The 12,176-nt window shown below is 44.4% G+C and overlaps 1 protein-coding gene across 1 annotated transcript in view; it reads left to right on the top strand.

Moving 5' to 3' along the window:
• The window catches only part of SLA2 (Src like adaptor 2), a 241,505-nt gene that overhangs the window by 35,932 nt on the left and 193,397 nt on the right, over positions 1-12,176 (top strand). The window contains exon 2 of the mRNA XM_086932350.1: positions 3,363-3,482. Within this exon, the coding sequence (XP_086788476.1) occupies positions 3,413-3,482 (70 nt within the window). The 5' untranslated portion in view covers positions 3,363-3,412. The remainder of the gene's footprint in view (positions 1-3,362; positions 3,483-12,176) is intronic.

Genomic DNA, 12,176 nt, shown 5'->3' with positions numbered 1-12,176 from the left:
TGTTTCCCACTCAAGATTCTCCTTGCCTCCAGGTATCTCTGAAAGCCATAATACTTGCACAGTGGGTGTGTCCATTTACCTCCAGGCTTTGCATATGCTGGACAGAAAAATAGCACATGGTGTATAGTTTAATTTGCCTATAGCGGACACAAAGTTCAAACAGGTGAATAAACAGCACTTCAAGTGGAGCCCCATAGTGCCAAGAATGACCCCCGTTCCAGTGTGTTGTAGCAACATTTTAGCTATACGGTTTCTGCTAACTGTTGGAGCCGGGGTCACAAAAAGAGCGACGATCCTTAGTAAGCAGGAATTGGTCTGTCAGCCTACCAAGAGAGGAACTACAATAGAGACTAGTATGGATGTACTCCAAAGAATGTTTTATTAGTTGCAGATTAAAAGTAGCCACCAGCGAGGCAGATTCTGACCAGAGGATCCAAGGTCTAAAATTTTGAGCCATTGGTGGTCATGTTTGAGCCACAGGAAGGTGAGGCTTTTGTCTAGGGCTAGAGGTTTCTCTGCCTCGTCTCTTCAGTAGTCCAAAGCCTCATCCTGTATAGGAGGGGCCTTAGTCCAGCTACTACTCCCACTCTTTTTAAGTTGACATCATAAAACATCTGTATTAGAGGAGTGCCCTTGGGGAGGTGGAGTAGAGAGCAAACAAACTTGTTTTCGCTGGTGGTAATAGAATGTAGCTTAGCGTAACCCCAAATTTTAGCCCTGTACAAGGCAGCAGAGTGGGCCTTTCGTTTGTAAAGTTCGAGTTCCCGGAGTAAGGCTCTCGAAGCTGTTACCTGGAACCTTCTGTAAATCACTGAGGCTTGGTGTTGAATCATATCCCTTCTCTTTTCTATGTGTGGAGACCTGGACAATTTGCTATCAAGCATTATACCCAGATACTCAAATCTGGAGACCTGACCTTGTTTTTCATTTGCCAGGGACATCGCTTAGCTTACTTAAATGTTTTACGCAATCATGAATTTAGTTTTCGAGATAATAATCTCAAGGCCCTTAGATAGGTAGAAAGCATTAAAATTGATTAAGAGCTGCAGACGGCCCACTGGGTCTGGGAAATTAAAAGGGTATTGTTGACAAATAAAAGTGCATGCCCCCGGCCCGTCCAATTTTGGTGCATATATATTCCGTTGTAAAAGAGCTACCACTACATTGTTGACATATAGAGAGAAGAGGGTAGGGCCCAGAACGCACCCTTACCTCACTGTCATCGCCCATTGGGATTCTATTGGTTAGTTGCCTTCCGGTTCCCCAGCGAACTTGGGCTTAACCTCTCTGTCGGGTCTAGTTATCTGAGGAGGACATCCGGGACCTCGAGTTCCTTTATGGATGCCCTGAGCAACCCCCTGGGAAGCAAGTCAAAAACTGCTTTGAGGTCAACGGATGCAATATGTATGTGTCACTCTCTGAGTATAGTATACTTGCAGAGGATAAACAGCAACCTTAAAATGCGGTCGATAGAACTAACTTTTGACTTAAACCCTGCTTAGCTTGGGGACAAGATCTCTCGGCCCTCAATCCAATTGTTAACTTTGCTTAACAATTGTCTGGCATAGACTTACTGCAGGGCATCTAAGAGGCTAAGTGGACGATACTTAGTTGGGTTTTCCTGATCCCCCTTTTCAAACTTGGGTATGATTTCAGCTCCTTTCCATGTGTCGGAGATAGGGGCTCCTGCAGCAATGGTATTGGTGAACCAATTGACATTGGGGGCCCATATAGACAAGTCATGGCGAAACAAGTTGCCAGGGATTTTATCTGTTCCTGGGGCAATGCCCGATTTGGTTGAGATAATAGCCAGCCTAGTCTCCTCAAGTGAAAAATATGGATCCAATGGTATGTGGTTAGAAGATGTAACAGGCTGTACATGGGTGTCTATCGGTGGCTAATTGTAAAGTGGGTGAAATGATCCACTCAGGCCCCTGGATTCAGGGGTTGAAGCTGTACTCCCATTGGCAATAATGTTCCAGAACAAGGAATTATACCTCATTTTAGCAGCCATCAACATATCCCCCAAACATGCTTCCCCCAGGCTGCCTGAGCTAATTTAGTAATATTTGTAAAGGCCTTTTAGAGCATGCACCTCTTGCTAGTTCTTTTTTTGTGTGGCTATTAATGTTTTGTTGGCATCACAGCGCACCTTAGTGTACCATAAATTACTTTTAGCCTTATATTTTTTCACGTACTGCTGTCTTTGGGGAGGGTTTAGTCACAATCAGTTTTCAAGTCTAGAGCCAGGTTGGTGTGTGTGTCTAAGGTTAAAACCTGCAGAGATGATGGGGTAGCGCCTGGTGGGAAGGCCTCTACAAAGGCTTTATATCCTTTCGTAAGGGTTCCTTGGGGCCATATTATCAAGCAAGGGCGATACATTATCGCCGCTTTTATCGGCAGGATACTGCCGCTAAAGCGGCGATAATGGGCTTGATAATATGCCCTTGTGAATTCCCATAGAAGCCCAGGTTAACACTGGAACCTGGGCTTCTATGGGAATTCACACGGGCATATTATCAAGCCCATTATCGCCGCTTTAGCGGCAGTTTCCTGCCGATAAAAGCGGCGATAATGTATCGCCCTTGCTTGATAATATGGCCCTTGGTTCTTTACTAATCCGCCAATAGTGGAGCTATATCTGAAGGAGCTGGGATAGGAGGGGTTTTAAGACCATGGCACAGAAGTTTAACACACAAGGGATGATGATCACTTTCCTCCCTAGTATCTATAGGAAATTCTTCCAACCTGTCCTACATAGAAGCCTTTATTATAATATAATACATTTTTGAGAGTAACTGGCCCTTCCTAAAGGTCAGGGCTTTCTTCTGATTGGATAGAGACCTGCCATTGCAGTGTGAAGCATACCACTTGTAATGCGGCGACTGAGCAGGGGACTAGCTGCTTAGAACTGAGGGGTGTATGCCCCATCTCTCATCTTCCTCTTCTAGGATCAAGTCGTAACTATAGATGAGTTCAAAGTTAATGTTGAGGACAGGTCTCCCTCTCCTGTATAAGTTAACTCAATACTTCATTATTCGACTTGACAGCTTTTTTACGCTTTTATATGGTGCAATAAACAATTGTGACATTTTGTGATCAGCTGATTTACAAAGGCTGGCATACTGAATATTCAGTGAGCCCCTCAATCTCTTCTTGTCTAAAGATTTTGCTCATCTAGGTAGAGTCTGTGCTAACTCAGGAAATGAAAAGTTTCAGGAAATGGTAAACCGCAACAAAGGGCTCTCTCAAACCCTGTTTACATGGTGCAGGTGCTATGTTAAAAACTTGCTTTGGTTCTTAACTGAATGTCATGACTTTCTGTAAATAAGCGTTTAGAAAACCACCTTCATTCCTTTCAGATATATGCTGTGTAAAACATTTCACTGACACCATACATGCAGTGAAGGTGATGGGGAGCCTACCCAGCAAAAGAAGCTGCCCATCAGTAAATTCCTTGAACATCCAGTCTACGCAGATGGGTAAGTACACTGTGTTACATTTTTATTTTTTGGGGGGGGGGCTAGTTTTAATTTTTCTGTATGGTTTGATTTTTTTTTAACTAAAAATATTTGTGATATCTGTGTTTTTTGTTCGCCACCTCTGGGACGTTGTATATCTTAAGTCCTTAAGATATTGAAAGGTGAAGTTTGTTTTATTCTTCTCTCAGGATGCAACTTCCCTATATTGTTTCCATTAGCATTAATCTATGACTTATGAGTAGCACGACCTCACCAACAGAATCGTAGCAACAAAGGAGCAGATTTACAAGCCCCTTGCGCCTCTTTTGCGCCGCTGTTGCGTCACTTTTGTGATGCAGCGGCGACGCAACAACAGCACCATGCTGCGGGGTATTTACAACATGGCGCATATGGGAGATGCGTCACGTTGTAAAGCCCTGCGCCACATGTAGGCGTTCCGGAGCAGGGGGGGCATTCCGGCGCAGGAACGCCTCCTAAAAGTGGCTGAGTGAAATCTACAAGATTTCACTCAGTCACTTTTAAGTCCATGCTGCTTCAAAGCCCTGCGCCTGCTTGAAGCAGGCATAAGGATTGACGCAGCATTTTCAGGATAGGGCACCCCGAGCCTTGCTGGAGCTGCGTCGCGCTTGCGACGCAACTCCAGCAATGCGCCACCTTTACGGCAGCAGATAATTCATGCATCTGTCCATTTTTGCCCCATGGTGCACCGTATTGTAAATGCGGCGCATCCATGGTGGCGCAGCCGCGACGTACAATAATTGGTGCATCCCTGCTGATATGTAGGGATGCGCCAGATATTGTTAATCTGCCACTAGGTGCACAACGTCCATTGGGCTCAAAGGGCTTCAGCCCCCCCATCCCTTCCTCCTCGTGTGTGGCAGCCCGGGATGAGACAGCTTCCCGGGTAACCACAGAGCTGCACCCAAGTACTTCACAGATCTTTGAAAGACAATTTGCATGTTAATGAGGCTTTGTTGTTTTTTCACCCCTTCTAAGTGCCCCTGCATCTCCACTCTGCCTATTGGTGGAAGAATGAGCTCCCCCCCCCCAACATTTTTTTGGACCCCCCCCCCCCCCCCCTCCGAAATTTGGCTCTAGTTGCGCCTCCGAAGTACATGTTTGTGCATACAGAGAAATGACATTGTTTTAGTTGTCATGTCGCTCGGGATCGACAATGCTTTATTAGAGCTTTCACTAGTGTCGCAACTATTTTCCTACTGTGATGGGACTGAACCACAAAGCTATTTCGGATTAAGTTTTTATTAATTTATGTTTTGGTATAAACACATACCAGTGTCCACAAGTATTTGGCTGGTAAGGCACAAATAAACTATTAATAGAAATGACAACTTTTAAATAGCTACACCCTTTTCCACCGCCAAACCCCATTCGTTTCCCATTCTTTTGCCATGTCACTTCCAATTCAACCACGTTCATGCCCCATCTAGCTTTTCGAACCAATCAGAGGGTCGCTCTCTCGCTGATGTCTGTCTCTTGTGTCAAATGATCATCTGATCTTTTCAAATAATGATGTGAATGTTTCCATTGCAAGGTCTCCCCTTGTCCGAAGCCATCCCTCTCAGTTCGAGGTGCGTCTTTCATACAAAGATGGCGTTTGAGGTGAATCACAGGGTCCAAACTCAGGTAGATGCTTCCCGGTGTGGGACCAGTATGATTTGGCTCCTCTGTAGGGGAGACCCAGTAATATTACCCCAGGCTCCCATGGGATACAAGTACTGTAGTATAGTCTTTCAATATCTGCCGCATTTTGTAAAGTGCCAGAAGTTGTGGAGCAGTGAGCCGGTCTCTCCACAACCTCTCAGAGGCAGAGGGCTTATCTCGGATTGTTCCACCAATTACATTTTTCGGGTAACAGCAGGTGAGGGCTTTTCACATAGTTCCCCTTCCATTCACATTTCTCCAGTTCATCAGCTGTTATTGTTCACCCATGCTCTGTCCCCCATGTTTTTTGACAAGTGCCATGTGGTTGTCTAAATGAATATTATTTTTTTATAAGATGAAGTCCAGATGTTTGTTTTGTTCACTTCATTTGGCGCATGTCTGAGATTGTGTGAGCCCACCAGACACTCTGTCCCTTATTGTCTGGTGTATTGCCCTATGGGGAGCTTGTAGGTATCTAAGCCTCTCTGTTTCTGGTAGGCCAAATTCTTTTTCAAACTCCTCAATATAAGGAATTCAACATCAGACATTTCCAGTTGCCCTACATTTTAAGGCTGACACCCCCATCCCAGGTATGAAATTGGGATTCTTGCATATGGATGTGCTGTGAAGCCCGTGGTCCTTTCCAGCTTGCGACATTGAAAGGAAGCAACTCAATGCTCCACCGGCCGCACTGTTACTTAATGCCTTTTGGCAGTCAAATTGTTCACCATACTAGTATAATCCAATTATTTCCATTATCAAACTATTCATCATGCTTTTAATCTCAAAACTACAACTTTGTCCATTAGTCCACAGACGGGTGATTATGCCATTTTCTAGATTCCAATGTACATGCTGTGCCCATCCAGGCCTCTTGCATAAACATGACAGATGCAGGGGGTCCATCCAAAAACAGCGTTTATTAAAACCAATGCATTTCGAGCATCAAGTGCTCTTCATCAGGGTTCGCTGAAATCAATACAGAAATACATTTCCATTAGTATCATATACTGTTGTTAATGTATTTAATCATTATTCTATAATGACACCAAATGCGTGCATATTCATTTGTAGCGTAACTCTTTCAACTAAACTCCTGTTATGACACCCTCAAGCGCCACATCGCATTTCTCACTAATTCTACAATATTTACACAAGCTGAGAAATGACCTCTTATTTCAAAAATGATCTGTGCATTAACATTCATCACTGTTCTCCTGTGCCTCTCAAAAATACCATTTTTTACGTTTCCAATATCCCCTTCCAAGTTAACATCCCTCCTGCTCCCGGTCGTGGTTATAATAATCTGCCATCACTGCATCTTGCACTGACTGAATTAATCACGGTCATCCGCTCTTTCAACTCTTAAACCTAGTTGGCCACTTCATCCCTCGCTTTCATGCAAATAGTACCGAGCCCGTGTTTAACACAATCTCACACGGTGCTTAAAACGAATGAATCCTCATACCTGTTCCATGCGCTCTCGCTACTCGTCAGCCAAGTGCTTTTCTCACAGTGACCCATTCGCCTCCCTTGTTTTCAACCCTCGCTCACGACCCTCCCCTTTCTAATTACAATGCTAATTGCCTGCTAATACTCTCCCGCTGTTAAGGTGTTTCATGAGACAACGAATATATTAGAACTACATGACCCATAATGCTGGTGGTTAAATCATCAAATACTGCACATTCACTTAAATTCTGAAAGGAATATTCTCATGCGTGCTACTTCTGAAATGTCCCAAAATACTCTGTTGATCGCCAGCTTGTCCATTCACAGTAAACTCCGCTTTATCCAAGACCCCAGATGATTGCTCCGACGTGTGAACAGTTTTTTTAAAAATCTTTGTTTCTATTCTTCGTTTTTGATCTGCGGGTGCTACTCCACCAATGGGTTTCAGTGAAATACAAAAATTCGGGGGTGTGGGGTGCACTCCAAGTTTCAACATTCTCAGACGTTTTGTCCTTGTTCCACATTTCCAGCTTGCCCCATATTTCGATCATCGTTCTAGTCAGCAACAATGAGAATAGCCCCCTGCTCCCAGTTTCTCTCCACCCACTGAACCTCCCACAATGATATTCCTGCATGTGTATTGTCTATATAGTAGCATTGCCTGTCAGCCTCAATACTTCCCTATTCTACAAGGTATAGGATTTGTAAAGCTTGGAAGTAGGTGGCCAGGAGTGGAAATGATAGTACGCCACCCACCCTCAGGGATCCAGGAGGTACAAGAATGTGTTTGCAACCCTTGGCTCCCCCCTCCCCTCCCCCAATAATGTTGTTAAGGGTTAGTTGAAAATTGTTAGATGGTGGGGGTTGAGAATTGGATAGTTTGGAACAGGTAAAGAGGATCTTACAAATCAACATCTTCACTGCGGTAATCTTGCTGAACCATGAGAATTGTTGCTTGTGCCACTGTTCTAATTCTTTTCGGATTCCTGCAAGTAGTGGTGGGTTGTTTAAGTAGTTTAGGGTGATAATTTGTGCTGTGGACGACGCAGTTCAGATCCCTTGATAGTACACTGGTTTAGTAGCCTACTGTGTAGCTGCGAGCACACAGAGAGCCTACAGCTGGTCAGGGTGGGTGTTAAAAGCTAAGGCTTCACGTTTTGTGATGCTGACTTTAAATCCAGAAAATATGCTGTATTTCTCTACTTATGTCGTGAAATGAGGCAGGGTTTGCATCGGATCAGTGATTGATAGCATAAGGCACTGTTGTTTTGAAGTTGTCTATACCTTTTCAGACACCTCAGGTGCCCTCAGTCTTCCATATTTGGTCTGCCAAGGCTTCAAGTGTTATGGCTAATAAGATCGAGCACAATGGGCAACCCTGTTGTGTGCCTCTCTCAGCTGTAAGGACCTGCCAGTAAGTGCCATTCATTCTCGATAGCGAGCCATTAGCCATATCCGGAACCTGGGGCAAGCAGTTGACTCTATCCGATTCCTTCTCCACATCCAGAGAGTGGGGCAAGGTGTCCTTTCATGTTTGTTGGATATTTTCTGCAATGTGGAGGACTAACTTCATATGATCTACACACAGTGACAGCCTATAGTCATGCCAGACTGGTTCCGAGTGTATTATTCTCATCATCATGGGATTTCAGTCTAGTGACTGAGATGCCTGCAAATAGTTTGGAATCGAGGTTTAGGAGGGAGAGTGGCCTCTTGAATCTATGCTGAATAGGTCTTTGCCTGGTTATTGGATAATTGATAAAGAGACATTCTGCATGTAGTTGGATACCCTACTGTTTCTCAGAATTAGCTGTAGAGTCTTGCTAGGATTCGGGACAGAGGTCTTCAAAAGGTTTTGTAAAATAAAGCAGTGTATCCACCCCAGCCCTGGCATTTTTCCCACTTTCAATCTGTGTATGCTACTAACTTTCTCTTCTATACCTGTAGATTGTTCCAGGGGCTCTGCTTGTACCTGTGTAACACCCTGGCCCTGGTATGAGGGTCTATACGATATTGCCTGGGACTCCTCTATCAGTTTCTCTCTGTGCAGATTTTGGTAAAACTTATGGAAGGCCAGGGCAATGTCCTCATCCTCTGGCTAGTTTCCCTGTCTCGTCCAGGGTTCCATCCACCTTCTTGGTGCCCCTCTTTGCTCTCAGTTGTTGGCTAGGAACCTGCCCACTTTGTATCCTGGGGCATATATGTATATATCTCAGAAGGGCATATTCTGCCTTGTCCTGCCCACTGTGTGCACTTGAGAGTGAAATGCAAGATTTTTGCAGTACATCTTGGGCACCTGAAGATGTTTATGTTGTGTCTTGAGTGTGACCAGATCGTGTTTGAGTTTTCCCCTTAAGTCTTCATATAAAAGTTCAGGCATGAGGATGCCAAACTCAAGATTCCTTGTAGAATTACATCAAGGGTATTCCTTAGCGCTGACATTTATATTACTTCTCCATCAATGTCTTTCACAACATTTTTGGGATAAAGAAACTCTTGTATTTTTTGTTTATTATTTTATTATTTGCTTAGCTAGATATAATATGTAGCATTCCCGGATCCCTCCAGCCGCACTGGATTCTGGGGCGTTCTATCCATCACGGTCAAAACTGGGAGTCTCTGTGCCACGACTAGCCGGGTACGAAATGAGGTGGACCCATAAGTCCGTTGGTCTTGAGGTTACTCAAAGCATCAGTGCGTAGGTTTCAGTACCATCATTACAGACTGTGAGGTCTCAGAGCCAGTCATTGACCTTTGATGTGTTGATGCTTCCCCAATATAAGACCTCTAGGTTTGTCCCAAAGTAGCGCCAGGGCTGGGAAGAGCCTGGTGCCCTCGGGTTTGTCATGTACATCATCCAGGAGTGTAATGAGTGGATTGACGAATATGTGTTAGTCTGTCATCTGCTCTAGATGGTTCAGAGCTGCACACCTATAGGTGGCAACAGAAGGCACTCCCAGGCTAGGTGTATAATCATTCTGGATCATGGTCGCGCTATATAAAACTTTATAAATAAATAAAATAAAATGTTCAGCCCTGCAACACATGCATCTATTTGAAGTGTAGGGTGAAGTAGGTGCTGGTGGGCCGGTGTGCTGTATGCCCTGTGTTGTTGATATTTAAAATGCAGGAGTTTGTGCCAGTAGTTCAGGGATATCCATCCTGTTTGTGTACAACAGTAGCTCCATTGTGAGTCAGATAGGGTTGCGCCTTGTTCCTCATCCCATGCCCGCCAGGCCAGTATCTAAAGTTGTGAGGTTCCCACGTGCCTGGAATTGTTGCAGTGTAAGGAAAAGGCTGTCTGTGCACAGGTGCCCAAAGTCAGACATGACCATTTTATTCAACATTTTGTGAAGATTCCCCTTCCAAAGTGAGGGACAACAAGAGATTACTATGACGAAGAAGCACACGAGAAGGTAGGCAGGAGCTGCCCATTCTGCGACAGTTCGTGCCGCGTGCGCCACACCCAAAATATTATAGCTACTGTTTTTACCTCCCTCTGTGGCGTGGGCAATTCCAGGGGAAGTATCGACAACAGCAGGATGTCGTCTACCTGGTCCCATGGTGGCAGGGGCACAGCTAGAGCCAAATTACGGGGGGCTGAAACTTCCAGCAATGGGGCAGGACAAGAATTTACAGAAGCGGGTCCGAGCTATCCTCATAGCCAATGAGAATAACAAGTGACAAACTGTGCAATTTAAACATATTGGACAAACTTGATAGTATAATAAGCCTTTTTTTGTAGATTTGACACTGTTCCTAGGCTACTGACAGTGATGTTTGAAAAACAGGTTGAGTGCAATGACAATTCTATAAAGTTGAATTCAAAGCACATAAGACATGTTTTCACAAAGGTATTTCAAGACTACACCCTTTTTGCCAATTCCCTGATTCCTTCTGTGTAGGACAATGTGCTTATGAAATATTTATGATTGAAAGTCCAGAAATATGCTCCTGCCCCATAAATGACTGAAGGCACAAGTTTACCCAATTGGATTTTGCAAAATATTCATGGGTGAGGCTGCCCTTATGTACCGGTCTCAAAATATTAGGCTTAGTGGCAGTGCCTAATTTGGGCCAGTGGTTGAGGGTGAAGCCCACTTGCACTAATTATTGGTGTCCTGCACTCATTTTTCCTCATCAGACTTTGCTCCAAAACAAGAGAGAGAAAAACACAAAAGGGGAAAAGGTGAAAGTAAAAGAAAATTATGACAAAACGAGAAAGCAAAAATTGAAAAGAACCTGCAACAGTGGAGAAGTGTGGCTCAATGGTTAGAGCGGCAGACCCTGATGCAGAAGTCTAGCCCGGGACCAGGGTTCAATTCCCCGCCTCAGCAGGTCTTGGGCTCAAAATTCCACGGAGCTGATAATTCTTGCCTCGGTGCCTATTCCAATCATTGAGTCCCACTCTGCAACTCTGGGCAATAGCTTGCTTAATCTCCACAACGGCCCCCACAACGCTGAGGATGCCTGGCCTCCACCTTGGGGGTGCGCAGGAGTGGACGCCTCACAGGGAAAGTCAGGATGGGTTCCACAGCGGTATTGGTCCAAGCGCCTTGAGACCCTTGTGGGTGAGTAGTGCGCTATACAAGTATCAATTTACATTTTACAATTTACATAAGGGGCAGGGAGGGCCTGGTGGTAGATGAAAGTGGCACACAGTTGAATCAAGCTTTGGCAGTGTTCTATTCAGCTCTCCTGACATTTGAAATTGCCGGGCACAGAATCCTGAGCAAAACTGTGGGCCCGGCTTTTATGATTTTAGGAATTAACGACTAAGGACTACATTGTGGGTTACCACACATGAAGTTGCGGAAGGTAGCTGGTATTTCATAGGTTTAATTCCCGAAATACCATTCCTTCTTCCGTGGTTGTTTGTCAATGATTTGGTAATATTACTGCATGTAAATGCACTGCCACATACCTGTGCTACACTAAAAAGAAAACAATAATGGTTATTCTTGGCACGCCACATACATTTTGAGCCACATTCAGTAGGAATGCATCAGGCAGTTGTCGACGAGCTGGCAGAAAAGTTGATTTGTAGGGAGTATTATGGGCAGAGGTGCCATTCTCAGTGGCAGAGTCTTAGCTAACCACAGATACAAAGTTATTTTTTAAGACGATTTGTCCAATTCTTAGTCCCTGTAGACATTAACAGGATGAAGGGCAAGGGAGAGGTCAAGTAATGGGCGTGCCGGTACTCCATTTGAATCAATTCCAGTGTTTAAACCAACCCGTATGGAAGTCAGTACTGCTTTCGTGTCACAGCCATACCAGAATCTGTTTTGGTAATCTAAGAGAAGGTTTCTTTCTTCAAAGAATGTAGTCATTTGTATTGACGCTCCGCTTTCAATCTATTTGCCTGTAAACGGTTTTTTATTGTCTGGAAGTTAAAAGGAGACCTTGTTTGAAAGCCCCTTTGTTTTGGGGAGTTCTTTTGAGAAGAGACCTTTATCCAAGCAATTGTTGCTAGTTCTGGCTAGATCAGTTGCAGAACTATTAGTGAGGATATTCTTGCATATATGAGCAAGACATATTTCTACCAATGATGGTGCTGGCATACAAGCTTGTTCAGCC

The sequence above is a fragment of the Lissotriton vulgaris genome, chromosome 7 (genome assembly GCF_964263255.1).
Source record: "Lissotriton vulgaris chromosome 7, aLisVul1.2, whole genome shotgun sequence".
NCBI lineage: Eukaryota > Metazoa > Chordata > Amphibia > Caudata > Salamandridae > Lissotriton > Lissotriton vulgaris.
Note: the sequence above shows the minus strand (reverse complement) of the source record. Positions and strands in the feature narration are given on the sequence as shown.